The sequence below is a fragment of the Capricornis sumatraensis genome, chromosome 20 (genome assembly GCF_032405125.1).
Source record: "Capricornis sumatraensis isolate serow.1 chromosome 20, serow.2, whole genome shotgun sequence".
NCBI lineage: Eukaryota > Metazoa > Chordata > Mammalia > Artiodactyla > Bovidae > Capricornis > Capricornis sumatraensis.
This window is the reverse complement of record NC_091088.1, coordinates 41213296-41241133: the sequence shown is the minus strand read 5'-3', so window position 1 is coordinate 41241133 and position 27838 is coordinate 41213296. Positions and strand designations below refer to the sequence as shown.

General features: G+C 44.7%; 2 protein-coding genes and 1 non-coding gene across 12 annotated transcripts in view; 2 read left to right on the top strand and 1 right to left on the bottom strand.

Moving 5' to 3' along the window:
* The first annotated feature begins 480 nt into the window (after positions 1 to 480).
* ESRP2 (epithelial splicing regulatory protein 2) lies at positions 481 to 7132 on the top strand. 9 transcript variants are annotated; one of them, XM_068992079.1, is made up of 15 exons: positions 481 to 700; positions 789 to 917; positions 2394 to 2507; positions 2635 to 2749; positions 3088 to 3186; positions 3409 to 3463; positions 3534 to 3641; positions 3716 to 3848; positions 3927 to 3969; positions 4126 to 4427; positions 4538 to 4750; positions 4846 to 5044; positions 5195 to 5381; positions 5693 to 5858; positions 5934 to 7132. In XM_068992079.1, exons 1-15 carry the CDS (start codon positions 503 to 505, stop codon positions 6021 to 6023), a joined length of 2151 nt encoding a protein of 716 aa, XP_068848180.1. In that variant the 5' UTR covers positions 481 to 502; the 3' UTR covers positions 6024 to 7132. The 9 variants fall into 9 exon arrangements, with proteins under 9 accessions (XP_068848180.1, XP_068848182.1, XP_068848183.1 ...); XM_068992081.1 differs by having other exon boundaries at positions 3531 to 3641; positions 3788 to 3848; XM_068992082.1 differs by having other exon boundaries at positions 3531 to 3641; positions 5279 to 5381.
* The window catches only part of NFATC3 (nuclear factor of activated T cells 3), a 92835-nt gene continuing 71988 nt past the window's right edge, over positions 6992 to 27838 (bottom strand). Inside the window, exon 10 of one of the 2 annotated variants that reach the window (XM_068992075.1) lies at positions 6992 to 9871. In XM_068992075.1, coding sequence (XP_068848176.1) covers positions 9750 to 9871 — 122 coding nt within the window. In that variant the 3' untranslated portion in view covers positions 6992 to 9749. Of the gene's footprint in view, positions 9872 to 20233; positions 20335 to 27838 lie in introns of those variants that run through there. The other variant, XM_068992076.1, reaches the window with a different exon arrangement.
* Positions 22349 to 22456, top strand: LOC138097285 (U6 spliceosomal RNA). Its single transcript, XR_011146484.1, has one exon. It is a non-coding gene; the product is annotated as a U6 spliceosomal RNA (small nuclear RNA).

Below are 27838 nucleotides of genomic sequence, written 5' to 3'. Positions count from 1 at the left end.
TCCAGACCGGCCGTCGTGACCCCCCACAGCCTCTGGGCTGCCGCTTACGGACTGAAGAAGACCCCCAGTTTTGCACTTTCCTTGGTAGAGCCCTGGTGGGAGAGGGGAGTGGGAGGGGATGGGGGGTCGCCCCAGAAGTCAGGCAGGGTCGGCTGCGGGAGTGGAGTCTGGGTCTTGAGCGCGACCCCAGGCCGGGAGAGCGAGTGTGAGCGTCCAGGGCTGGATTCTAGCGGCCCTCCCCCAGCGTTCCCGGGCCCTCGATCACGTGGCCGGCGGGGCCGACAGGTAACTCGCCCGGAGAGGGCGGGGGCCGGTAGCCGCCCCGCCCCGCGGGGCGCCGCGGGCGGGTCTCAGCAGCGCCCACTGCGCCAGCCGGGCCGCAGGTGCCGCCCCCAACACACGGTGTCCCGCCCCAGCCGGGCCGCGTCTGCCATCGGTCGGTGCGTGCGTGCGCTTCGTCGATCCGCGTGTGTCTGGCCGAGCGCCCCTCTCCTCTGCGGCCATGACTCCGCCGCCACCCCAGCCGCCGCCCCCAGGCCCGAACCCCACTGCAGACTCCGCTGCCGACCCCCGACCGGGGCCTGGACCCCTGGTCGTACTGTTCGGGGCCACGGCCGGTGCGTTGGGGCCGGACCTGGGTTCCGACGAGACCGACTTAATCCTCCTAGTCTGGCAAGTGGTGGAGCCGCGGAGCCGCCAGGTAGGGTGGGAAGGGGGCGCTGAGATCTCCTGAGAGCTTCGAGATCCCAGGAGCGCAGTGGCTGATCGGTTTTCCCCGCCGTTCGCAGGTGGGGACATTGCATAAGTCACTGGTTCGCGCCGAGGCGGCCGCGCTGAGCCCGCAGTGCCGCGAGGCGAGCGGCCTGAGCTCCGACAGCCTGGCGCGGGCCGAGCCGCTGGACAAAGTGCTGCAGCAGGTGAGCGCCGGGGCCGCGGTGAATGGAGGCACGGCCGGGCTGCAGGGACATTTCTCGGCGGGAGAGGCGGCAGGAGGCGAGGCCTGGCGCACCACAGCCAAGTGGCCAGGGTGGTAGGACGGGTTCCTGTTGTTTGAAACTTTCAGCGACTCCCTAATGTGCGTGTGTCCGCGTGTGTCGGCCGTTCCATGGGGGGCGTCTTTTCAGACTTTACAGTGATCCACTCCTGCTGAGGGGGTGGAGATGGAGGCTGCGAGACCCCTCCCAGAGTCCCAGGCCTGCGGGGGGAGGTAGGTGAGACGCCTTTGGGAACCTGCCTGGCCAGGTCGTCCAAAACAGCAGCCGGAAGCTGAAAGGGCCCAGGGGCCCAGACTTGGCCACAGGTCACGGTCCGTGCCGCTTGTGTCCTCGGCCCACCCACCCGCCTGGGAGACGCTGCAGCGGGCGTAGGGCGGTGTCTGCCCCGGAGGTAGACGCCGCCAGGTGTAAGCTGCTCGTCCAGGCCTGTCTCGGTCGGCTGGCCAGGCATGGGCGCTGTCCGGACCCCGCCTGGGGGGCTACCTGGCTCCTGAGTGCAAAGGCCTGGCTGAAGTGGAAGGCGGTTCCCTTTGCTGTTTCTCTTGTCTTCTTCACTGCGCTCACCCCTGTGCCTGACTCTTGGGTGAAATGACTGAAAATGCTTTACTAGCACAAATTCTTTTATCTTCCGACAACTTTGGTGGTTCCTGATGAGGAAACAGGCACAGTGATGTGAAACATGAGTCTGTTCCAGGACTGCAAAACTAGCCCCCACTTGGGATGCGTGGGCTGGGTCGCCTTGCTCTGCTAGCCTCAGATGGGAAAGCTCGGGCTAGGGAAGGCTCTTGGGCCTGTGGTTTGTGCTCATACGTGTTCGCCGGCGGGGATGAGAATGGGGGAGGGGCTGGGCCGCTTCCCGCCCCCTCTATGAGCAAACATCTCAGTGCCAGCCGGTCGATCGGGTCTGGGTCAAAGCTCATGCTGCCCCTGGCGTTCAGGTGTGGAGCTCTGTCCTTGAAGTTTTTCGGCCCCCGGGTTGGTCAGACCTAGGGGCGGGGCTGCCATTGACCATGAGCAGGCTGGGCCTCCCACAGGACTGGGCCTCCCTCACCTGTCTGAGGGTGGTGCCTGGTCTGGGACAGGTTTAACCTGCTTTGTCCTGCCCCTCCCCACCTGCTTGTCCCACTCAACCAGGTGTTTGCTCTGGCCCCATTCCAGACTCCTGGAGTGTGTGTGATGGGGGCTCGGAAGATCTGTGACTACTCCCATTTGGCCTGGAGGTGACAGTGGAGGGAGCGGGTGGGACACAGAGCCAGGCCCAGCAGGCGTGGCAGCCTCCTCCCCAGGCAGGGAAGGGCTGAACATCTGGCTGAACCAGCTTTGCAAGCCTGCACCCTCCCTCCCCCTGCCCACCTGGCTGTTAGTCCCTCTGTCTCTCTCTTCACTCCCTATTCCCAGTTCTCACAGCTGGTGAGCGGGGATGTGGCTCTGCTGGGCGGGGGCCCCTACATGCTCTGCACTGATGGGCAGCAACTGCTGCGTCAGGTCCTGCACCCTGAGGCCTCCAGGAAGGTATGCCACCACTGAGGGTGCAACAGGGGGCACAGTTCCCAGAATGCCCACTCTCACAGGGGCGGGGGCGGCGGGAGGCCAGGGCAGCTCAGTTCCCTCATTCATCCCCATTCCCATGTGCCCCCAGAACCTGGTGCTCCCCGACACCTTCTTCTCCTTCTACGACCTCCGCAGAGAGTTCCACGTGCAGCACCCAAGTGCCCGCTCTGCCAGGGACCTCACCGTGGCCACCATGGCACAGGGTATCTGTGGCCCAGCAGAGTGAGGGTGGAAGGGTGGCTGCAGGCTGGATGTATCTTGAGTATGCGCATGCTGGCAGGTTGGATGGACACATGTAGGTTTACATGAACTGCTCAGCCCCCGACTGCAAGTCTGTGTGTCTGTGCTGGGGCACATTTGGAATGTGGGCATATGTCTCCATTTATCTAGGCTGCGGGTCTGTCATGGCACAGATGAGCCAAGCCAAAACAAACGTGTTTGCTGGGATTCTGCGTGTGTTTATGTAGGGGCTGTGAGCTTCAATGGGACGTCAGTTGCCCTCTTGTGCTGGGATTTCCTCATTGTTATTCTCTGCTCATAGACCTGGGGCTGGAGACAGATGCCACAGAGGATGATTTTGGGGTGTGGGAAGTGAAGACAATGGTAGCCATCATCCTCCACCTGCTTGAAAGTCCCAGCGGTAAGGTTCCACTCACCACCTTTCACCTGTTCTCACAGCTGGGTGAATGCCTGCCTCTTACTTCCTCCAAGTTCCCCTCCCCACGTGTCACCTTTTCTGAGAGGCCACAGGTGAAAGCCCCTTTGTTGCCTCCTCATCCCACTCAAACTGTCCTTTTTGCAGAGCTTGGTGGGGACACCCCTCCCACCAGACCCTGCTGACCCACGTGCCATCTCCTCTCAGGTCAACTGTTTTTGAAGCCTGAAGTGGTGAAGCAGAAATATGAGACAGGGCCTTGGTGAGTGAGGGGGCAGGGTTGGGGGTGACAGCAGCTGGACAGCTCTGATTGTGCCCTGCCCCCACAGCAGCAAGGCCGACGTGGTGGACAGCGAGACTGTGGTTCGGGCTCGTGGGCTGCCATGGCAGTCATCAGACCAGGACGTGGCTCGATTCTTCAAAGGGCTCAATATTGCCAGGTGGATACAGCAGGGTGGGTGGCACCGGAGGGCAGGCCCACCCAGGAGGGACTAACGCAGTGCTGGCTCTGCAGGGGTGGTGTAGCACTGTGCCTCAACGCCCAGGGCCGCAGAAATGGTGAGGCCCTCATCCGTTTTGTGGACAGCGAACAGCGGGACCTAGCGCTGCAGAGACACAAGCACCACATGGGCGTCCGCTATATCGAGGTGGGGTTCTAGGGCTGGGAGCAGAGCAGGGCAGAGCTGAGCCTGGGCAGGCATGAGACCCATGAGCTGTCCCCACAGGTGTATAAAGCAACAGGAGAGGAGTTTGTGAAGATCGCAGGGGGTGAGTGTGCTCCCAATGGTGCCTAGTGCCCCCAGCTCTTGACACGTCCTGTTTTCTCATGCCTCTAGCCTTCCTGTTCCCCTGGGTGCCGGTGTGGGTGGGTATTGGGAAGGGCACAGATGAAGTCAGTAGGTGACTCCCACGGCCTCCCCCAAGGCACATCACTAGAGGTGGCGCGTTTCCTGTCACGGGAAGACCAAGTGATCCTGCGGCTGCGGGGACTGCCCTTCTCGGCTGGGCCAGCAGATGTGCTAGGCTTCCTGGGGCCAGAGTGCCCCGTAACGGGGGGCGCTGATGGGCTGCTCTTTGTGCGCCATCCTGATGGCCGGCCCACGGGTGATGCCTTTGCCCTCTTCGCCTGTGAGGAGCTGGCACAGGCTGCGTTACGCAGGCATAAAGGCATGCTGGGTAAGCGATACATTGAACTCTTCCGGAGCACTGCAGCTGAGGTGCAGCAGGTGAGCCCCCCAGGCCCCACCCCCCACGCCCATGTACCTCTCCAGGGTGCCCCTTCTCTCTGGCCTTGCCCTCCTTGGCATAATCAACCTGCTGCTTCCTTTCCTTCTAGGTCCTGAACCGCTATGCCTCCAGTCCACTCCTTCCCACCCTGACTGCTCCACTGCTGCCCATCCCCTTCCCACTGGCAGCTGGGAGTGGGAGAGACTGTGTACGCCTGCGAGGCCTGCCCTACACAGCCACCATTGAAGACATCCTTAGCTTTCTGGGGGAGGCAGCGGCTGACATTCGGCCTCATGGTGTGCACATGGTACTCAACCAGCAGGTAAAGCTGCTGCCTAGGGGGACCAGGGGAGCCAGCATGGTTAGGAGTAAGGGATTCTCGCACATGACGGACAGCTCACAAGGTGGTGTGCACAGGGCCGGCCGTCAGGTGATGCCTTCATCCAGATGACATCAGCAGAGCGGGCCCTAGCTGCTGCTCAGCGCTGCCATAAGAAAGCAATGAAGGAACGCTATGTGGAGGTGGTCCCCTGCTCCACAGAGGAGATGAGCCGTGTCCTGATGGGGGGCACCTTGGGCCGCAGTGGCATGTCCCCTCCACCGTGCAAGCTGCCCTGTGAGTGTCCCAGGGGCTGGGGAAGGAAGTGGCATGTGGGAGCCAGGCTGTTATCACCCTCACTTTCTATGTGGGGGGACTCCTCTCTGGCTGCCCCACCCAGGGCAGTGCTGGGCTCCCTGCAGATACACTCTCTGCTTCTGCCTCTAGGCCTCTCACCACCCGCCTACGCCACCTTCCAGGCCACCCCGACCCTCATTCCCACTGAGACAGCAGCTCTGTATCCCTCTTCAGCACTGCTCCCAGCTGCCAGGGTGCCTGCTGCTCCCACCCCAGTCGCCTACTACCCAGGGCCAGCCACTCAACTCTACATGAACTACACAGCGTACTACCCCAGGTACGCTCAAAGAACTTCAGTCTTGCCCTCCTGTCTTGGTTTGTGGGAGGCTCATGATCCATGATCCCCTTCCTGGGCCACATAACTAAAGGTCTCTTGGAGCTCCCTTATTCTGAGACAGTGCGGGAGTGACAACTGTGGGCTGATTGATGCCACCTACATACTGGAATAGAGAGGACTCTGTGGAGGCAGGGGTTTTAGGGAGGAAGAAATGAACCAAGCACAAGGCAGAGGCAAGGGAGGAGGTGGGTAGGGCTCGGTCTAGGCCATAACGGGGACTACACTACTAAATCCCTGCCTTTTCTTCCCAGCCCCCCTGTTTCCCCCACCACTGTGGGCTACCTCACCACACCCCCTGCAGCCCTGGCCTCTGCTCCCACCTCTGTGTTGTCCCAGCCAGGAGCCCTGGTCCGTATGCAGGGTGTCCCATACACAGCTGGTATGAAGGATCTGCTCAGCGTCTTCCAGGCCTACCAGGTGAGGTGTGGCTGGAGTGCTGGGGAAGCTGGCTGAGCCTGGGGCTCCCTGCCTAAACCTCTGTCCCTCCTACAGCTAGCCCCTGATGACTACACCAGCCTGATGCCTGTTGGTGACCCAGCTCGCACTGTGCTACAGGCTCCCAAAGAATGGGTGTGTTTGTAGGTGAGGGAGCCAGGAGGTAAGAGCTGACTGATGTCCTCAGCTAATGGGACTCTCCTGTCTCCAGAGAACCAGCGCCCTCAACCTGGTGGCTTCTTTCTGGCTTTTCAAAATCCTCAGAAGGCCCCCAGAGGAGATCAAGCTCCAGCTCCATCCCCCAACTTATTGCTCTGCCTGTCCACCTCAGAGATGATGGCTGGACCCTGCATGCAGGGCTGGGGGTGGAATGGCACTACCCTGCTCCCAGTGGTCGGATCTGGGCTGCTTAAGTAGCACCCAGAGAGCCTTTGTTCTGTTCTGGCTATGGCCTGTGCCTACAGATTCTGGGGGGCTGATGTCCACAGCAGGCTTGGTTTCTTTTTAAAAAATGTAAGCCCTGGTGCTTTCAGTGTATGACTCCAGGGAGCTTCTTTCTGAGTAAAGATACCAGTGTCCTACCTTCCCGTCCCTTCTGACGGGGTGCAGGGTCAGCAGAGTGTGCTGGTCCCACTCCCCAGGATACTTGGACCTCTGTGACTACATTGTGCCAGGGGTGGTCCCACCTAAGGATGATGGCCTCCCTGGAGCTTGGCACAAGGAATAGCAGATGGCAAAAATCACAAGCGGTTTTGATGGACTCTACTGCAGTATCCCCAGTGGACACTAGGGGGCAGGAGGCCCCCACAGAAAAACTCAGGCTTGACTTGTAAAGGGACTTCTGCCTACTTTTCATGCACATCTTGGGCAGGTCAGTTTTCCTGAACTCAACAGACACCTTGGAATGTCCTTTGCACCCACTGCAGGGTGCCCAACTGAAGCTTCAGAAGGAGTTTGGAATTCTACCCTCTCCTCTGTAAAATAAAGGTTCCTAGCCAAATGGACTTTTTAAAAGCCCAAGTGCCCTTCCCTTTGGCACACAGTGAGGGGCTCCACACCAGCCCCATGCAGAGGAACACTCAGGCAGATTTCAAGGAGACTGTTGACCTGTCACCGTTTATTATTTCAGCACTGTAACTGAGGAGCCTGAATTGCTGGCTTCTTCCCTTTGCATTTGTGTAAGGAGCACTGTACTCCTATAAAAGGTTTTAAAATACAAAATGTACAAGAAAACACAATCTCAAGTGCTGTAAACATAACTGAGAACCAGTTCCTTAACTGAACATCATCCATTTTATAAAATACAAGGTTTAACTTGAACCCACCTGAGCCATACAGATGACCGACCATCTGTTCTGAGTATCAACAACAGGGCTTTACAGCCGGACTCAGCAGAGCTCTGTTGATAGGGGCTAGCCCTGGGGAGGGGTGGGATGCACCCTGGGCAGCAGCACCACACTCGAACTCAAAGACATCTGTTCCTCTAAAAGCTGTTTTCAGCCAAGCTTTTTAGTGCATCTCCAGTAAGCAGAAGGCTGCTCATCCCCTTCCTCAACCCAAGGCCTAGCAGGGCTGGAGAGGAAAGGGGTGGGCGCTAGCGTGTGCCCAGCTGCTCAGTGCTGTTACTGGAATTCAATTTGCATAGGCCAGTGGATGTGTGCTGTAACACCCCTAGGTTGCACAAAAAGTAAGGTCTCTGTCTACAAAGCCAAAAAATACTGTCTTTTACACCAAAGCTTTCACAAAGCTGATACAAAACTGCTTATGTAGTATACAAAGCTCTATTTTAAAATTTAACTTTTATTTTAAATAGGAAAGCATTTCTAGTGCTACAGGCATCAAGGTATTTAAAAGGCATCAAATTTTGGTGCATAGCAACTCTGGATCATAGAGGCTTTTATTCTTGAGGGCAACAGAGCAACCCCCAAAGGGTCTTCCAAGGGAAGCTCTTGTAAGGACCCCATGTGAGGTGGCTACACCAGGGGCATGAGGGCGGAGGAAAGTCTGGCCATCTCAAGAGGGTCAGCCCCCCAAAACCCTCCAGAGGAAGCTCTGGGCTTCCAACCACAGGCCCTGAAGCAAATCTCACCATCTACAAGCCGTGACACAAAACTCACTTTCAAAGAAAATGTGAAAACACTGGGCTCCAAGAAGGACTAGAGTGATTTGCTGAAAGATAGATATTTTTTTCTAACTAACTTTAGGGAGAAACTGAAAACATTGTGGCTTAAAGGAAAAAAAAAAAAACCATACTTCCTCATTGTAGGTCAACAGCTCCTATCTGGCTGACTAAGAGATGGTGGACATTGAGCTGGCTCCCTCTACCCAGGCCTCACTTGGCCTCAATAGAGAGTCCTGGCATCTGGGACCTACAATCCCCTGGAGTAACAGCAATGGAGCCTGTGACCAGCCCACCACACTGTCTCTCCTATGTAGGCACTCAGAAAATTTGCTTCCTGAATAGAAGTACAACATTTCATTTGAAAACGTACTGCAAGCTTCAGGGGCCTTGAAATAGGCCCAAGCCTTGGAACAAGAAACTAACCCACTAAGGGGATGGGTAAGGGCAGGGTTTGAAGAGAACCCAGGTTGGGCACCTCCTTTGGTAGACAGCAGGCTGGAGTTTCTTGCTGGCCCCTGTTTGGGCATCAGCCTTACCAGCAGCAGCACCAGGGCATCTTTGGTGTGGAGGGTCAGGTTTACAGTGGTATCTCATTTTTGGATCTGCCTCAAAGCCTTTTAGGGAAAGGTTGCTTTGTAGGCCATGTGGATGGGGCAGGATAGGCCAGGATCATTTTAGGCTGTAAACAATGAGGGGAAAGCCTCCCATGCCAGTGCAGATCTTAAGAGCTTCCCATCTGAAATCCTGCAGGTCCTCTGCCCTGGTGTTGAAGCAAAGCTCATTTGTGCTTGGCTTCTGACACAGCCTGGCCTCTAGAGATGAGCTAGAAGCAACAAAGTTGCCTAAACAAACCATCAAGAGACTGTGGCAGCCAAATGCTAATGCTTCCATGTGGAAAAGGTCTGGGACCAGAGGACACAAAAAGGAAAAATACTCCACAGCCTACCTGTTAGTAGGATGGCAGGAATTAAAGATAGCAAGCTAAAAAAAAACCCCCATCATTCAAAGCTCCCTTACATGTAGTTAATTTACCCAAGGCCTTGAGGGGAAAAAAAGCAATTTCAACATGGAGATGGTATGGAGAGACAGCAGGAAGATTACCTAAAAAGTTACAAAAATGCTATGCTCTGGAATGTCATTTTGTATTCCAACACTTCAGTGATTGGAATGGTCTCTTCTCATTTTACCTAAGAGTTTACTTTTATAGAGAAGTATGAGCTACATTTGGCTTTACTTCCTATGAATCTATGAAAGGCTTCCAGGACACATGCTGAGTTTCTGAGGCATAGGTGTGGGCTTGGGGTAAATTTTTTTTTTTTTCTTTTACCTCTGGAAAGTTTTATCAAAAGTTTTCTACTTTAAAAATATCATCAAAGCTAAAGAGTCCTTCAAATGACCTAAAGCAGTACAAATCACCAATCCTAGCTAAGCAATCAGGTCACCTGCAGAAGCACCACCTCTGAAATGGACAGACTGCTGCATTCACACTCAAAGCACCCATCATATAAAAGTATCCTATTTAAATATAAAAAGCAAAGCTCATTTCTCCAAAGATCAAACAGCCTGTACTGCTCCTGTTCTCTTACAAAATCTTCCCAAGGCCTGAGTTGGAGGAATGCTGCTTTCCCCACATTCGGTGATCCCAACTCCTGGCTCCATCCTGAAGGTTGCAGAGTTGGAAACCCAAGGTCCAAGGAGAGAAACATGCTGAGAAGTACATGATGGTGGACACAAGGCTGTAGTGAGCAATGTCAGAGCCCGTCGGATCTTCCTAAATCCAGGGAACTGGGACCCGGGAGGGGAGTCTGCCTGCTCGACCCTGTCCCTTGGGAAACGGAAATCTGGGACATGTCTCTCCCAATTACCTCGTTCACTGAAAAACAAGAAAGGGAAGAGTAATTAGTGACCTCTGTGTGACTAACCATATGATGCTCGAAGCCGAGCTCTATTTCAAAGATGTTTTTTCCCTTTCTGTGGCTTTCTAAAAAAGTGAAGGCAGTGCTTGAAGCCTACTCTTGAACTGGATGGAAACATCGTTCCCAAAGTTCTTCCAGGCCCCTCTTTCTCTATCTTTCAGGTCAGTTTTATTGGGAAGGGAAATGGATCAGAGAAAAGGGAAATGTTCCTACCCTCACTGTGAAGGCTCAGGCTGCAGAACAGAAGACAGGATTCTTATTCACCTTAACCTAACTTTTCCTTAATCTGCATCCCTTTAGGAGAGTTTTCCTTTTCTGATTCCTGCAATGCACCTTGGATATAAAGTGAATGAAAATAAATACTTTGATAAGAGTTGAGATCTGGGGATTACTTTGTTACCCTATGCTAATAGAAACATCCTTTATTATATAGGGGCATTTGTATTGCTGATCCTTTCAGAAAAGGCTCTTGATTTTGTTGATTTATAGTCTTCTGTGAGGTCCAGTGCAAAGAATTTTAATCTTAGGAATCAATATAGAAGGAAACATCCCAAATAAGAACTTTTAGTTCTCTCACCATTAGAATTCTTTGCTTTGAAATGAAAATTGTTTTGCTTCATCAACTAAAAATTCTATACTAAGACCACTACTAAGCATATACTCAAGGGATCTGAAAACTACTTCCACATAAAAACTTGTACTCAAATGTTCATACCAGGCATTATTCTTAATAGCCCCAAAGTGGAAACAACTCAGTTGTCTACCATTGATGAGTGGATAAACAAAATGTGGTCTGTTCCATACAATGAAATATTATTCAGCCTTAGAAAAGAATGAGGTTCTAAATACATGTTGCAACATGGATTGAACTTTGGGAACATTATACTAAGTGAAAGAAGTCAAACACAAAAGGTCCTATCTTGTCTGATTCTATTTATATAAAATGGTCAGAACTAACAAAATAAACAGGTGGTTGCCAGGTGTTACAGGGACGAAGAAACGGAGCGACTGCAAAGTGGTATGGGGTTTCTTTCTGGAGTAATGAAAATGTTTTAAAATTAGATACTGATGATGGTTGTACAACTTTATGAATATACTAAAAACCACTGAACTGTATTATTTTCAAAGATGAATTTTAAAGTAATGAATGAATAATGAATCTCAGTACAGCTTTTATAAATAAAAACAGACCAAGAGAAAAAAAACTTTCCATAATTAGCATCTGAAGTGATCATAGAGCAAAGGAGACACTATTGATCATTAAAAAAAACTTAAAGTATTAGTATCTAATCTATTGTTTAGGTAGTTAAGAAAAAAAATTTTCAAACTCATATACTCATTATGGCTATAAGGAAAAGGGAAGTAACATTCACTTCACAAATATTTATTGAGCATCTACGGGTTAAACTTTAAAACTGAAAATTTGTATCTTGTTTCAGCTAATCTTGACTAACAATTTAGGATCAGTATTATCCCACTTTACATATAGATAACAGAGGTTGTGTCACACAGTTTGCTTAGTAAATGGTAGAATCAGTTTCAAAACACCCTTTCAACTTTTTGAAAGCCAAAACAATAAAAGAAGGTGGAAATCATTTAGACAAAGAAAATGCAAAGGTCTTGGACAAAAATAATTCTAGGAGTGAGTGTGGAGGAAAGGATTGATTCGTTACCACCACCAAGGCTCTAAGTCTAGGAAGAACAGTGCTGTCACTACTGGAGATAAGCTGAGGAGGCATTTAGAGGAGGAAGGTGGTAGGTCAGCTCTGGAACTGAATTTGGAAATTAGAACATCCAAAAGGAAAAGTCCTACGGGTAAGAAACTATAGTGAACAATCAAGAGGAGATTTATGCACCTTCTTACTAGAGACTTGGAAGTATGGGAGCAGTTTCACAGTCCCACTGAAGAGCAAAAGACTGAGAAAAAAATGAGTGGGAGTAGCCTTGTGACCTGAGGAGAAAATAAGACCTGGGAAAGCAAAATATGTAACCAAAGGAATGGCCTGGAAATTAGGTTTGGTTTGAATGAAGGCTTTGCCACTAATTCCAGTGTATCCTTGACAAATTATTTCACATATCCAAGATTCCCATTTCCATGGCTAATGGTGTTATAAACTAATAAGGTCTCTTTAACCATAGAAGTCTGTGATTCTCAACAAACAAATTTTCAAATAGCATTCAGAAAGGTAAAGAAGAGAAGGATGAAAATTTGGCTTGACTGGCATTAGTAATCACACTGACTGTAATTAGTTCAACAGTACGTGAACCGTGAATTTCCAGATGTTCAAGCTGGATTTAGAAAAGGCACAGGAACCAGAGATCAAATTGCCAGCATTCGTTGCATCTTTGAAAAAGCAACAGAGTTACAGAAAAACATCTACTTCTGCCTTATGACTACGCCAAAGCCTTTGACTGTGTGGATCACAACAAACTGTGGAACATTCTTAGAGAGATACAAATACCAGACCACCTTACCTGCCTCCTGAGAAATCTGTATGTAGGTCAAGAAGCAAGTTAGAACCGGACATGGAACAACAGATTGGTTCCAAATTGGGAATGGAGTACGTCAAGGCTGTATATTCTCACCCTGCTTATTTAACTTATATGCAGAGTATATCATGCGAAATAATGGACTGGATGAAGCACAACCTGGAATCAAGACTGCAAGGAGAAATATCGATAACCTCAGATACGCAGATGATACCACCCTTATGGCACAAAGTGAAGAGGAACTAAAAGCCTCTTGATGAAAGTGAAAGAGGAGAGTGAAAAAGTTGGCTTAAAACTCAAAAAACTAAGATCACGGCATCTGCTCCCATCACTCCATGGCAAAGAGATGCAAAAACAGTGGAAACAGTGACAGACTTTCTTTTCTTGGGCTCCAGTATCACTGCAGATGGTGACTGCAGCCATGAACTTGAAAAATGCTTGCTCCCTGGAAGAAAAGCTATGACCAACCTAGACAGCATATTAAAAATCAGAGACATTACTTTGCCAACAAAGGTCCATTTAGTCAAAGCTATGGTTTTTCCAGTAGTCATGTATGGACGTGAGATCTGGACCATAAAGAAAGCTGAGAGCTGAAGAATTGAAGCTTTTGAACGGTGGTGTTGGAGAAGACTCTTTAGTCTCTTAGACTGCGAGGAGACCCAACCAGTCTATCCTAAAGGAAATCAGTCCTGAATGTTCACTGGAAGGACTGATGCCGAAGCTGAAACTCCTAATACTTTGCCCACCTGATGGGAAGAACTGACTCATTGGAAAAGACCCTGATGCTGGGAAAGACTGAAGTCAAGAGAAGGGGATGACAGAGGATGAGATGGTTGGACGGCATCACCGACTTGATGGACATGGGTTTGAACAAGCTCCGGGAGTTGGTGATGGACAGGGAGGCCTGGCATGCTGCAGTCCATGGGGTCGCAAAGAGTCAGAAATGATTAAGCAACTGAACTAAACTGTGATTAGTATTTAATGCAGAATAGAAAAGAAATAGAACTGTAAGCTAAAGGAATTAAGTACAAAAGGGTGAAGATTAAGTAGTGCTGGCTAGCTCCAATAATCATTAATTGAGATCAATTTTTGAAGGTCATTGATATACAGACTTATGAAGGCCTGTGCCAAATAGATGGTGCTTTTTAAATAAATTTTCCAGGCTAGGACTTATTGACCATTCTTGATGGTCTGCATAGAACGATGGAATTAATCTAAACTGACTCTTGACTGCTAGAAATAACTCATTGAAATAGCATGTAAACGAAGCTATGGGGATGTATGTCAGTACATTTTCTCTTCAGTTTCCTAAGTATAATGAAGATTTTTTAAAAATCTTATATAGTATATATATGTATGTATATGTATATATATATGGGATTCTCTGGTGGCTCAGCTGGTAAAGAAATCGCCCGCAATGGGAGAGACCTGGGTTCGATCCCTGGGTTGGGAAGTTCCCCTGGAGAAGGGAACGGCTACCCACTCCAGTATTCTGGCCTGGAGAATTCCATGGACTGTATATTGTCCATATATATAGTAAATAAAGGGATATAAATAGACAAGGCAGCCTTTGGCACCTCTGTCATAACAACAGAGAACAGTGTTTTCAGTGTGGATTCTACACGTGGGTCTATGGGTTAGTTTTGTGCCAAGAGAGAGCCCAAGGATGGCTGTGATCTCTGTGCATGGCCTCTAATGTTATTCATCTCATTAGACTATCAGTAGGTATCAGTATTATCTGTCACTCAAATAGCTTATGAGCTCCCAAAGGACAAGGACCTTACTATCAAGGAATCATCAATTTCTGATAACTGAATAAATGGATCCTAATCGACTATGCCAGGACTTCCCTGGTGGCTCAGATGGTAAAGCGTCTGTCTACAATGCGGGAGGAGAAGGAAATGGCAACCCACTCCAGTACTCTTGCCTGAAAAATCCCATGGACGGTGGAGCTTGGTGCAGGCCACTGTCCATGGGGTCGCAAAGAGTCAGGCACGACTGAGCGACTTCACTTTCATTGACTATGCCAAAGCTTTTGACTGTGTGGATCACAATAAACTGTGTAAAATTCTGAAAGAGATGGGAATACCAGACCACCTGACCCGCCTCTTGAGAAACCTATATGCAGGTCAGGAAGCAACAGTTAGAACTGGACATGGAACAACAGACTGGTTCCAAATAGGAAAAGGAGGACGTCAAAGCTGTATATTGTCACCCTGCTTATTTAACTTATATGCAGAGTACATCATGAGAAACGCTGGGATGGAAGAAGCACAAGCTGGAATCAAGATTGCCAGGGGAAATATCAATAACCTCAGATATGCAGATGACACCACCCTTATGGCAGAAAGTGAAGAGGAGCTAAAAAGCCTCTTGATGAAAGTGAAAGAGGAGAGTGAAAAGGTTGGCTTAAAGCTCAACATTCAGAAAACGAAGATCATGGCATCTGGTCCCATCACTTCATGGCAAATAGATGGGGAAACAGTGGAAACAGTGTCAGACTTTATTTTTGGGGGGCTCCAAAATCACTACAGATGGTGATTGCAGCCATGAAATTAAAAAACGCTTACTCCTTGGAAGGAAAGTTATGACCAACCTAGATAGCATACTCAAAAGCAGAGACATTTACTTTGCCAACAAAGGTCCGTCTAGTCAAGGCTATGGTTTTTCCTGTGGTCATGTATGGATGTGAGAGCTGGACTGTGAAGAAGGCTGAGTACCGAAGAATTGATGCTTTTGAACTGTGGTGTTGGAGAAGACTCTTGAGAGTTCCCTGGACTGCAAGGAGATCCAACCAGTCCATTCTGAAGGAGATCAGTCCTGGGTGTTCATTGGAAGGACTGATGCTAAAGCTAAAACTCCAGTACTTTGGCCACCTCATGCAAAGAGTTGACTCATTGGAAAAGACTCTGATGCTGGGAGGGATTGGGGGCAGGAGGAGAAGGGGACGACAGAGGATAAGATGTCTGGATGGCATCACCGACTCAATGGACATGAGTTTGGGTGAACTTCGGGAGTTGGTGATGGACAGGGAGGCCTGGCGTCCTGCAATTCATGGGGTCGCAAAGAGTTGGACACAACTGAGTGACTGAACTGAATTCAATACAATTACTTGGAAGCTATTTGGACTTGTACCCTGAAAGTTCATTAGGTGGTATGGTAGGAGAGGGACCAGAGAATGTTATTGAAATTCACACACGGCATCTGATTTTGACTTTGACAGTGTCTATTTTAAACAGGTCTCACAGCAGTGGCGAAAAGCCAAATATAGAATCAAGTACTCAGCTCACAGTCATCTTTTCTGTTGCTTATTTCTTCCAAAGATGATAACTTCAGAGATATTATAGGCTGCCATAAAACCACAGCTTTTTCAACTCTTATCTCTCTGTTCAAGTTTTAAAACAAGATGATTAAAAATGGTGCTCTATCATCATAAAAAACCACATAATACAATTTTCGTGTGTCTTTATGAGGAAGTCAATGCTTACATCTTGAGGATGACAGTCTATAACCAGCACTATCCACCCACTCACCAAGTACATTTTAATGATAAACCCATGATTTCCTGAAAAAGTCAGGTGATAACCTTTATAGCAAAAGCCTGATCCAAGCTGTGTTATTTCTGCTCCCCTTCACCAAAGTTCTGCTCTCCTTTTGCCTAGTGTGCTTAACTTCATTTTGCTAAAACAACCTGGAAGGTTCTTGACAGTTCAGGATTCTAAGACTAGGATAAATCCAAGATTTTTCACAAAGAAGCACTCAAGCTGACTATACACAAAAATACTTTGATATATAATATTAATACATAATAATTAGCTAGTAGATTTAATTTCCAGTGGAGCAAAGAACTTGTCTATTTTGGTCTCCACTGACTCCTTTAGTTCATTTCAGTTCTGTCGCTCAGTCGTGTCCGACTCTTTTGTGACCCCATGAATCGCAGGACACCAGGCCTCCCTGTCCATCACCAACTCCTGGAGTTCACTCAGACTCACGTCCATCGAGTCCGTGATGCCATCCAGCCATCTCATCCTCTGTCGTCCCCTTCTCCTCCTGCCCCCAATCCCTCCCAGCATCAGAGTCTTTTCCAATGAGTCAACTCTTCGCATGAGGTGGCCAAAGTACTGGAGTTTCAGCTTCAGCATCATTCCTTCCAAAGAAATCCCAGGGCTGATCTCCTTCAGAATGGACTGGTTGGATCTCCTTGCAGTCCAAGGGACTCTCAAGAGTCTTCTCCAACACCACAGTTCAAAAGCATCAATTCTTTGGCGCTCAGACTTCTTCACAGTCCAAATCTCACATCCATACATGACCACTGGAAAAACCACAGCCTTGACTCCTCAGTGCTTGGTAAATACTGAGTGCCGGAGAAAATTACATCCCACTGAATCTTTAATGGCATGCTGGCAAAACAACAACAAAAATTATGCTCAAATAATAGCTACTGAATATGAATTTTAGGCCAGGGAGCCAGTACTCCAACAAAGCAGTCTTTTCACCATTCTTCAGCAACAACTTGAGAGCAGTGTGGTATACAAGTCCACTGGTGTCCCTTGCCCCTCACTTCTCCCTCAGATTGGGAGCTCTAGGCTCTGGCTCCCTGAGATAGCCTTCTAATGTGGCCAAAATTTGTCAACTTAAGCAAATCAAAATTATTACTGATAAACAAATCTATAATGTAAGTTATAGGTAAATCATTAGCAATCTTGATAAATACAGTACTTCTTAAAAACATTAATGCTTACAATTTCATTTTTACTTCCTTTTGAATGTACATATGCATGTGTTTATTGATTTAAATCCTACTCCATAAAGCATGTGAGTTGGCTTTATATTTTTCACCAATTTAAGGTAAAAACAAAGAGCTATTTATACCCCTCCTATACAACAGTCTCACTTTCTCTCTATAAAGAGTAAAGTGCATTAAAAGCCTAGAACAACAGTCAACAGCCCTCAACACCCGTGCTAACAGGTTATGTAGGTCACAGCATTTAGCCCACTTGTGGCATCCACCGTCCTTGACTCCCATTACCACAACACCTGGATTGCCTGTGTCACCACAACAGAAGTAGTCAGAGCCATCAGCAATATTTGCTATAAGAAAAAACTTTTTTTTTAAAATCCAGGAAATGTTCAAATTGTAGTCCACTGAAATGCTATCTACACACAAGAATGAGGTGTCTGAGTAACAACAGGTCTCTTCTTTAGAGCTATTTCCAATGCTTACGAATTCAGAGTTAGAGCTGCCAAGCATGGTATGGTATGAAATCTCACCACCAGGTGGAGGGGCAGGGTAACCTAGAGCCCTGCCTCTGAAGTAGGCACACACACATTGTCAAACACACAACAGTTTAAAGGGTCTTCATAACCAGCATTTGAGCATCTTGATCATTTTTGTAAACTATTTTTAGGTCTAATTAGTCTCCATTTATGTATACTATTTCATTTTATGCTCCAATCAATGAACATTCATAAAAGTTTGGCAAGTTCATCTTTTCGTTCTTTCCTTACACCCCAAGATTAAAGGTACAGTTCATTCTCTGGCTGAACAATTTTATGGAGATATTATATTTTATAAAATGAAGGTACAATCATTTTCTAGATTTCCCTTGAAGAACCAAGAGATATTTGGAAGTAAAAGAATAGAAATTATTTTAAATGGATGAGAAACTAGTACTACTTTATGGTTTATTACTCTAAAGCAGAGTTTTCCTAAGATTTACTTTCATGTTATTAGGTAAGTTATAAGAATAATCTCTAAATGAAATACATAAAATACTGAACTCAACTATTAATTATTTTGCATTTATCAAAATCAGACTAATTTGCCTTTTCAAGCTAAAGACAGAAAAACATTCCTGAAAATTTAGAAGTCGACCTATGGTAGACTGCTACTGTCCTAATTCATTCTTCTCTAGTAACTGAGCTCACACTGAACTCTAGATAGTTTCCAGCTCTAGGACAGATTCAATTTATAGGCACAATGATCAGAGATATCCTTCACTTTTAACATTAGGTTAACACTACTAGTAAAGGGAAATTATGACACTTTTTGTTTTCAAACTGACTGAGGGGAAGGTCAGTCCTGCTATTACAGGTCCTAAGAAACCTTTTATATATGTGATACTATACTGTCATACAGACCTTTCCTCTAGAAGAAGTTGTGACTCAAAACATTCTACAAAGACAAACACGGAGTCTCCAGCTAAGTAAGTACTTTCAAGTACAGAGTTACTTGAAAGTATATTCAAGTAACAGCACGTATGTTTTTGTATCAGCAAAAAAATGAAATGTAAGGGGAGGATCCAAAGACAAAAAAACTTCTTTTCAATTTGGGTTAAGATGTGGGATTCTGAATTTTAGGCTTATCAGAAGATTGTCCTTTTCCTTTTTTAAAATTTGAACATTTTCTCTGAGTAATCTTGTTCATTTCTATATACTGTTGACTCCTAAATCTACTGTCTCCAGATCCCAAACCTGAGCTCCAGAGTTGTAAACCCACACAACTTATTCCACACCTATGCTATGAATCCCACACGCTTGCCTCTTCAATACCTTGCTCCATCAAATTTCCTCACTCTTCCATCTCTTTAATCAAGCTACCCACCCACCCTCTCCTAAGATTCTTCTCATCATTACTTAAATATGGGTAAGTCTCCATCTCAAGCCAGCTAGCAAATAAAAACCCTAGACCCACATGGCCCTCTATCTCTAATTTTTTTTTTCATTGTTTAATATCTTAAAGGAGTTATCTACCCTGCCTGCTATTTCTCTGTTCTTACCTCCTGCTCATTCCTTAGCCATCCCTTCACTCCACAGAAACACTTCTTAAGATCACAAGTGACCAACCTGTTGGCTTCATACATGGGAAGGACAATGGGGTAAGCACTGGAAGAAAAAAGCTTTAATTTTGGTTCAGCTGTGATGTGCCTAGGGCAACCTAAACTTTCTTCAACTGATTTTTCTCCACTATAATACTAGGAAATTCATTTAAATCCTAGTTATAACTCTCCTGAGAGTTTTAATTTTTCTTTTTTACTATTTTTTAAATATTTATTTATTTTTTGACCATGCTGTGTGCTGTATGGGATCTTAGTTTCCCAACCAGAGGTCAAACCCTCTGCCCTTTTATTGGGAGCAGAGTCTTAACCACTGGACCACGAGGGAAGTCCCTATAATTTCTATCACAGACTTTCTCAGACGGCTTTGAGAGTCTTTGAAGAAAGGAGCTATATGAGGGAAAGGGAGGGTTATGGTTGCTTGCTGAGGTAGAAAAGGCTTGAGGCCCAGCCGGCTCCCTCAAAAGCACAGACTCCTCCCAACTAGAGTCCCAAAAGAAACTACCAGAAATGGAAAGATGGGCCTAAAGGGCAGGTTCGAGGGTAAATGATCCAAGTTGCCTCTGGCAAATGGCTAATATTTCCTGCTTCATTTCCATTCCATACTGCCTTACCTCAAAACTTAAAACGGTACTTGATCAGAAATGAGAAGGCTTATACGCCTGATCAGCAACTATATTTATTCAGCACGCAAGCCAGAGAATTCATATAGATAGGCCTCCCTCTGCTTTGGTTTAATAAATCCAATCAAACACTCATTTTCCTTTTATTCAAATCCAGACTAAAATTGTTAAGTACAAGTGTGAGAGCCTGAGTGTGGTTAAATTTACAAAGCGGAGTATTAAAGTTTAGCTCCAAAGATGACGAGTGGGCCCCTACCAGAAGATGCCCATGGATACCCCCTCCTCTGTAGCACATGCAAATCCTGCCACTGCATGCAAAAATCAGACTTGGGCACAAAAACAATCGAACATTTCAATCAACACTCACCCTCTAGATTCTCCAGAAAGGAGGTGGACATGAGAGCTCACTGTGGTTAGGCCATTTCTCTGCTGAACCTGATGGCTGGTGTTCCAAGTCAGACATAAACTGGTCTGTGTCAAAGAAGACAACATCACTACTGAATGGAACAAACCAGAGGGTAACAATCTACTACATGCCCAGCTTGTTTTTTTCTATAATCAAGAGGAATTTAGTTTTCCTTTACCTGCCAGTCATGGCATAAAATAGCTCCCCACAGTTTACTGGATAATTTAAATACTGGAGTCCAGAGAGTTTAGGTAATGTTGATTTATTTTCAAAATTTAAAAGGGCAGTAATTTTTAACAGTTACAGTGATGGTTTTCAGTGATTGTCAAGGATAGATTTAATTTTCAATAAACTAGTTTCCAAATACTTGTCTGTGGCTATATCTTTTTTTTGGCTGAGATGCATGTCATGCAGAACCTTAGTTCCCCGACCAGGGATCGAACCTGTGGCTCCTGCAGCAGAAGCACTGGAAGCATGAAGTCTTAACCACTGAACCACCAGGGATGTCCCTCTGTGGCCACATCAGAGTTATTTGGGCACTTAATAAAAAATAAACTTCTGGGCTCTAGAGCACAGAATCAAAATGTCTACGGGTAGGGGCCCAGAACACTATAGGGCCCCTATAGACAAATTTGCAGGTCATGAAGGAATGTTTTTTAAACTAAAGTTCACATCTATTAGCACGTTATGAAATCAAGAGGAAGCTGAAATCAATATTAAAAAAATAGAACAAAACAGAAGATGGGCTACATTTTCTTTAATAAAGGTTAAGAATTAACTGGCTTGTCAGACTTTCACATTAGTTGTATGTTTTTTGTTATGTAATGGATCCATGCTATAAAACTTACTTATTGTTAGAAGTAGTCAAAATGTTTGAAAGTCACTGTACTCAAGAAGAGTCACTATTGTCAGTTTTGTGCTAATGGATAACACACTCAGATGCCCAGCTAAAGAGTCCACTATACAATGAGGCAGCCTCCTCCTTTGGCCTATAAAAAATTATTTTTGGCCTATGCTGTATGAATTCAAATAAACGGACATAACCTTCTATTAGATTCTAGAAGAATGCTTATTTTATCAAGGAAGAGAAGAAACTGTACATAATCTCTGATACCACACCCTCCTCTTAGGCAGATAAAAGAGGGAAAACCAAGGAGCAACCAATCTCCTTGCATTCTAGTGAGTGCAAAATGCAGCCTCACTAAATGGGTCAAAACAAAACACAAAAGCCAGGAACTCTTCATGCTTAGGCAAAATTTTTCTGCCTGAAGCTTTTTTATTACTAAATTTGAGATCACTCACCTAGCTTCAGGGGTGACTTAAGCATTACAGTACCTTCAAAGGTCTCCTTTATGAGGCTGCCCAATCTTCACAACTGAATCCTTCAAAACAGACTCTATGGTACAGAACATGGGATTCCAGGTAAATCAGCACATAAGTTAGAAGAAAGAAAAGTCCAGGCCAAGATACACTGGGGGCTTTTGAGAGTTGGCTGATACAGTGGCAATTTCAGATTGCACTTATGGAAACTTGCAGCCCTCAAGACACTCTTCTAGTTCCCTGAAACTCTGCTGCCAGCTCCAAAGAACAACTGATTTATCTCTTTCACAAAAACTTTGGCCAGACATTTAAAGAATTAATACGAATCCTTAAATTCTTCCAGAAGACTGAAGAGAAGGGGACACTTCCTCTCATTCTAAGGCCAGTATTACCCTGATTATCAAGGCCAGACAGACACTATAAGAAAAGAAAACTACAAAATATAAATGGGAAAACATCCCATGTTCAAGAGCTGGAAGACTTATATTGTGAAAATGATAATACTACTTAGAGCAATGTATAGATGCAATGCAATCAAAATCCCAACAGTGTTTTTGCAGAAACAGGAAAACCCATTCTGAAATTCATATGGAGTCTCCAACGACCCTCAAGAGCCAGAACAGTCTTGAGAAAGAATAAAGATGGAAGACCAACACTTCCTGATTTCAAAAGTTACTACAAAGCTACAGTAATCAAAACAGTATTACACTGGCCTCAGGACAGACATACAGACCAAAGGAATAAAACAGCCCAAAAACAGTGCTCACTTCAGCAGCACGTATACTAAAACTTGAATGATTACAGAGGAGATTAACATGGCCCCTGTGCAAGTATGACACACAAATTTGTGAAGCATGCTGTATTTCTAAAGAATTTTAAAAGAGTGGATATATATACACGTATAACTGGTTCACTGTGTTGTACAGCAGAAACTGACACAACACTGTAAACCAACTACACCCCAATTAAAAAACAGCCCTGAAACAAACCCTCACAATACATGGTCAATTAATTTTCACTTTCAAACGAGGGTTCTGTTGGATATACACAGGCAAAAGAATGAAAGCTGGACTCATCCCTCACGCAAAATTAATACAAAATTAACTCAAAACAGATCAAAGGTCTAAACATAAGAGCTAAAATTGTAAAACTCTTAGAAGAAGAAAACATAGGGCAAATCTTTATGATCATGGATTGGGCAATGATTCCTTAGGTATGACACTAAAAACACAGGCAATAAAAGAAAAAAATAGATAGATAAACTGTACTTCATCAAAATTAAAAACATCAAAGAATCATTTCAAGAAAAAAGACAATCCACAGAATGGGAGAAAATATACGCAAATAATTTATCTGATAAGAATTTTTTAAACTAATTTGTTTTTAACTGAAGGATAACTGCTCTACAATACTGCATCGGCTTCTGCCATACATCAACATGATGGTACGGACTCAATATGTGAAATACATAAAGAACTCCCATAACTTAACAACAACAAAAAAAATCTAAATAACTCAACCAAAAAAAATAGGTGAAAGATCTGACTAGCCAGGTCTCCAGAAAAGATAAACAAATGACCAATTAGCTCATGAAAACGATATGCAACATCATTAGTCACTAGGGAAATGCAAATTAAAACTGCCATGATACCACTTCACACCCATTTAGGATGCCTACTTTTTTTTTTTTTTTTTTTAATAACTGTTGGCAAGAATGTGGAGATACTGGAGCCCTCATGCACTATAAATGTAAAATGTTACAGGCACTGTGAGAAAAATACTAGTTTGGCAGTTCCTCAAAAAGTTGAACAAACAATTCTACATAATCTAACAATTCTACTCCTAGAAAACCCAATGGAATTGAAAATAAAGACTCAGATACCTAAACTCCAATATTTATAGCATCATTATTCACAACAGCCAAAAGGTGAAAACAAACCAAGTATCTTTCAACAGATATATGGACCAAAAAAATACGGCATACACATACAATGTAATATTATTCAACCATAAAAAGGAATGAAGTTCTGATATATGCTTTTAACATGTTGAACCTTGGAACCATTACACTATGTGAAATAAGCCAGACACAAGAGGATAACTGTCGTATTCTACTTGCATGAGGTATCTTGAGTAAGGAAAGTTATAGAAATAGAAAGCTGAACAGAGGTGACCACAGGCTGGACTAGGATGAGATAATGAGGAATTATTGCTTAATGCCTATAGAGCTGTTGCTTAGGGTGATGAAAAAATTCTCTAAATAGACAGCAGTGATGACTACACCCTACTGTGAATGTACTTAATGTCACTGGACTGTACGCTTAAAATGGTTAAGCTTTATGTTATACATATTTTACTGAATTCTTAAAATTTCAAAAACAAACTGGGTTTTCTCATGGGAAAACACTGTATGAAGTGACTAAATGAGTTTTTCACAGCTCTATCATTAACTCAAAAGCAACACCCAGAGGATTTTTAGTGTCAAGTTGTTCAAATAGAGTAGCTACATGGTGGGTATTATTTATGGGAACTTTCTGCCTCTGGAATTATTCATCATAAATGTTTAAGGCTGGATGGCACATACACACCTCCCAGCAGAGTATTCATGAGAATTGTTGAATCCTAGTTAAAAAAGAACATTCAGTATTATCTACCTTCCTCCACTTCTGAGTTCCTAAGTGACTAAACACTTCATTTGTGACCCATCCTCATCATTGGCGATGCGTTTATTTATTTAAATACAACAAACACCAGTAAAATGAGCATCCAACAGGTGGACTAGAATACTGACAATATTAGCTGTGCTGCTCCTCCATACCAGCATCCTGATTCTCCCATCCAAGTTAATCACCTGAATCTTGCACTTATCTTTCCCTACGAACTTGAAAGCAGGTTCATCTGCTTGTCACCTATACCGAACCACAACAGCTGAGGTCACATTAGAGTCCCTGTTTACAGTCAACTTAGCAATTGCCCTACATTCAAGATCAGCATGTTACTGCAGAGCCTGCAAGTGGCGGTGTCAGTTTTCACCACAACAGCAGGTCAGGCTATATTTAACGTCTACCCTCTTCTCTGCTGAAGAGCTGCAGCTGCGATTCTGTTAGTTTGTGAACAGAGGAGGACAAGAGGGAACTGAGGGATTCTAATGGCAAGTTCTCACTGGTTTCAGCTCAATCACAAATTAGAAGAACCTGCATTTAAAAGTCTAAGACTAGCTTAACAATATTATAATCTTAATTAAAAATGCTTAAAACACAGCTGTGATAATTTCTACATTTTTGTACTGTTTTAATGTATATCACTTGGTCCAAATCTGGGACATACACATGATAAAGCACAGAAATGTTTAGGAAAAATCAAAGTTCCAGGCACACAAACACTGGAGTAAAAACTCAAATGTAACACATGCTTATCAAGCAGGGACAATAGTATTAATACATCTAGGTAGCAAGGAAAAAAGAAAGTAGCAAAGGAGTTTTGAACAATATTCTAACTGGTTGAATAAGTATATATTACAAGGCTTCCAAGGACACTGCTTGAAAGAGAACATAAATTAGTAAAGGTTGGTATTCTGCTGTTGCTATTATCACAAGGAATAAACCCCTCTGAGGAGGGAGCCACATTACTCTGAAAATGTTTCTGAGACTCACCTGAGCCTGGAAGATCGATGTGAGGAGCCCAAACTCACCTCAATGAAACCAAACAAGGATAACTGCAAAGTTTAGTCTTGGGTTCCAAAAACAATACATGTAAAAATCCAAGGAGGTGGGGCAGGGGGTGGGGATACAAAATGGACATGATTCAGTTATGACTATCAGTTATGACTAATGACTAGTACTTATGATTCACTAAATTAACAGCAAGATGGAACTAAGAAAATCCCCTGACCTAACACCAAACTGATAAAAGTTTTCTGAACAAGGAAGGTGACAGCCCCAACCCACTTCTGAGCTGGCTAGAGTGTTGCCTTCTGGATACAGCACTATGAAAAGGAACTAAACCCCAGGGTTCAAACAGAAGGGAATAAGCATGTTAGCGAGGCTGAGGGAAGGATGAAATTGCTCGAGTGTTTTTAACACTTAGGAAAGAGATAAAGATTTCACACACATGAAGGATTATTACAGAAGAATGATTAGATTTGTTCTGCATGATTTCAGACACATCAGAGTCCACACAAAACAAGGGCAGCTGGAACTTAAAAGGCCCTGAGATGTTCCAAAGAGCTGGAGAGGAAGAGACTAACAGGAATATAATATTACTAGGGACACCAGATAGTGAATTCCAGTGTGAAAAAGGAGGATGGAATAGAGAGGCTTTAAGACTTCATCTCTAATGAGAATCTAAAATTTTAAGATTGCCCTGGTCCCTCTCACAAACCAAAGCTCTGCTGAGAAAACAGCATTTTCTCTCATCTATTCTGCTGAACAGATGCTACTCTGCGGATGCTCTACATCCACAGTTTCAGACTACAGACTGATGAGAAACATGACTGCAAATACTGAAAAAACTCCTGCAGTCCTGAATTAGGTGCTCGGATTTGTTTTTCCTTTATTTATTTTTCTGACTTGGGTTTTACTCTGCTATTAAATCAGTGTTAACCTGGATGAATACCTTAAGCTCTGTAAAACTCAGATCCTCTACCTATAAAACAAAGGAGCTGTATTATTTTCAGTTCTGTAAGTCTTGAATTTCCAAGCTGAGGTGCACTAATATCTTCTCTATTAAATGTCACTGAATTTATAATAAAAAATTAATGTGTTAATGGCTGCATATCTAAAGGTAACAGACAAGTGTGAAAGAGTCTTGACAAATTCTATTTTAATTAGAAATCTCAAAAATAAAAAGGACATTTTATTTGCTTTAATCTTTAAGTTCAATCCCTGGGTCGGGAAGATTCCTTGGAGAAGGAAATGGCAACCCACTCCAGTATTCTTACCTGGAGAATCCCATAGACGGAAGAGCCTGGTAGGCTACAGTCCACGGGGTCGCAAAGAGTTGGACACGACTGAGCAACTTCATTTATTTCACTATTTAACTAGTATAACACAAATTTTTAAAAAATTACTCATGTTCTCTAGTTGTAGAGTGGAAAATTACTTTGTACTTAATGCTTAGCACAATATAGAAAAGTTCACTTTAAGTAGTATACTTCCAATCATTTTTGGTATGTTTCAAGGCTTACTTTTTTTAAATTACTCTATTTTATTAACAGTTATTGTTAATCTCCTACTGTACCTAATTTATAAATTAAATTTTATCATATGTATGTATACGTGTATAGGATGCTCAGGAGCTCAGTCATGTCTGTTTACAACTCCATGGATTGTAGCACACCAGGCTCCTCTGTCCATGGGATTTCCCAGGCAAGAATACTGGGTGGGTTTTTATGACTTACTTTTAAAGCTTATCAGAAAGTGGACATTCAAGTACTACAGAGTTCAAAGACTATGAAATACATAACTGTCATTTTTTAATGAATTTATATTAAAACTGCAGAACCGTAGGATTTTCTAAGCATCTAGAAGTTTACCTTCAATGGCAAATCTAAATAATGTAATCCATGAGTCAGTTGGCAAATATCAAAAATTCATTTTAGAGCTCATGTTAAGCACCAAAATGGAAAAATTATACATCTAAGATGTACGACCCAAGATATACAACCCATCCAAGATATACAATCCAAGATGCGCAGGAGTGTATTTTAATCCCCCAAATCCCTCTTTGATTATGGCTAGCGCCACTGAGCTCCTGTCAAGTCTCCTGACGGGTGGGAATGAGGGAATTCTGCAGCCAGTCCTTGTCCTCTGTGGGGCTGCAATCTGGGAACTTTGCTTGATTGTGAATGGGACAAAATGGAAACTGCTTTTTTACTTGCCCTCATAGATCTCATTTTTCCAGATTCTCTGTTTCTGCAATACATTTTCACATAGTCAAAAGATGAAATAAAATCTTCATAAAACCTTTCTAAAAGTTCCAATTTGCTGTGCCCCCAAATCACTCAGTCTGTAGTAAATTATAGAGAGTAAATTCCAGTTTTGGTGTGTTTTTAGAAGAAAAAAAGTCTTCACTTGGAAAGAAAATGAGCTGGAATATCCCATGAGACCTGCTTAATAAATCTTCTATCTTCAGTGCCATTACTGAAGAGGTAGGTTATCATACTCCAGGTCTCACCCTATGTTTCAGGGACTAAAATTTTAAACACGAACCCTGAAAGCAATACTAGTGTGACGAATCAGATGCAGTTGT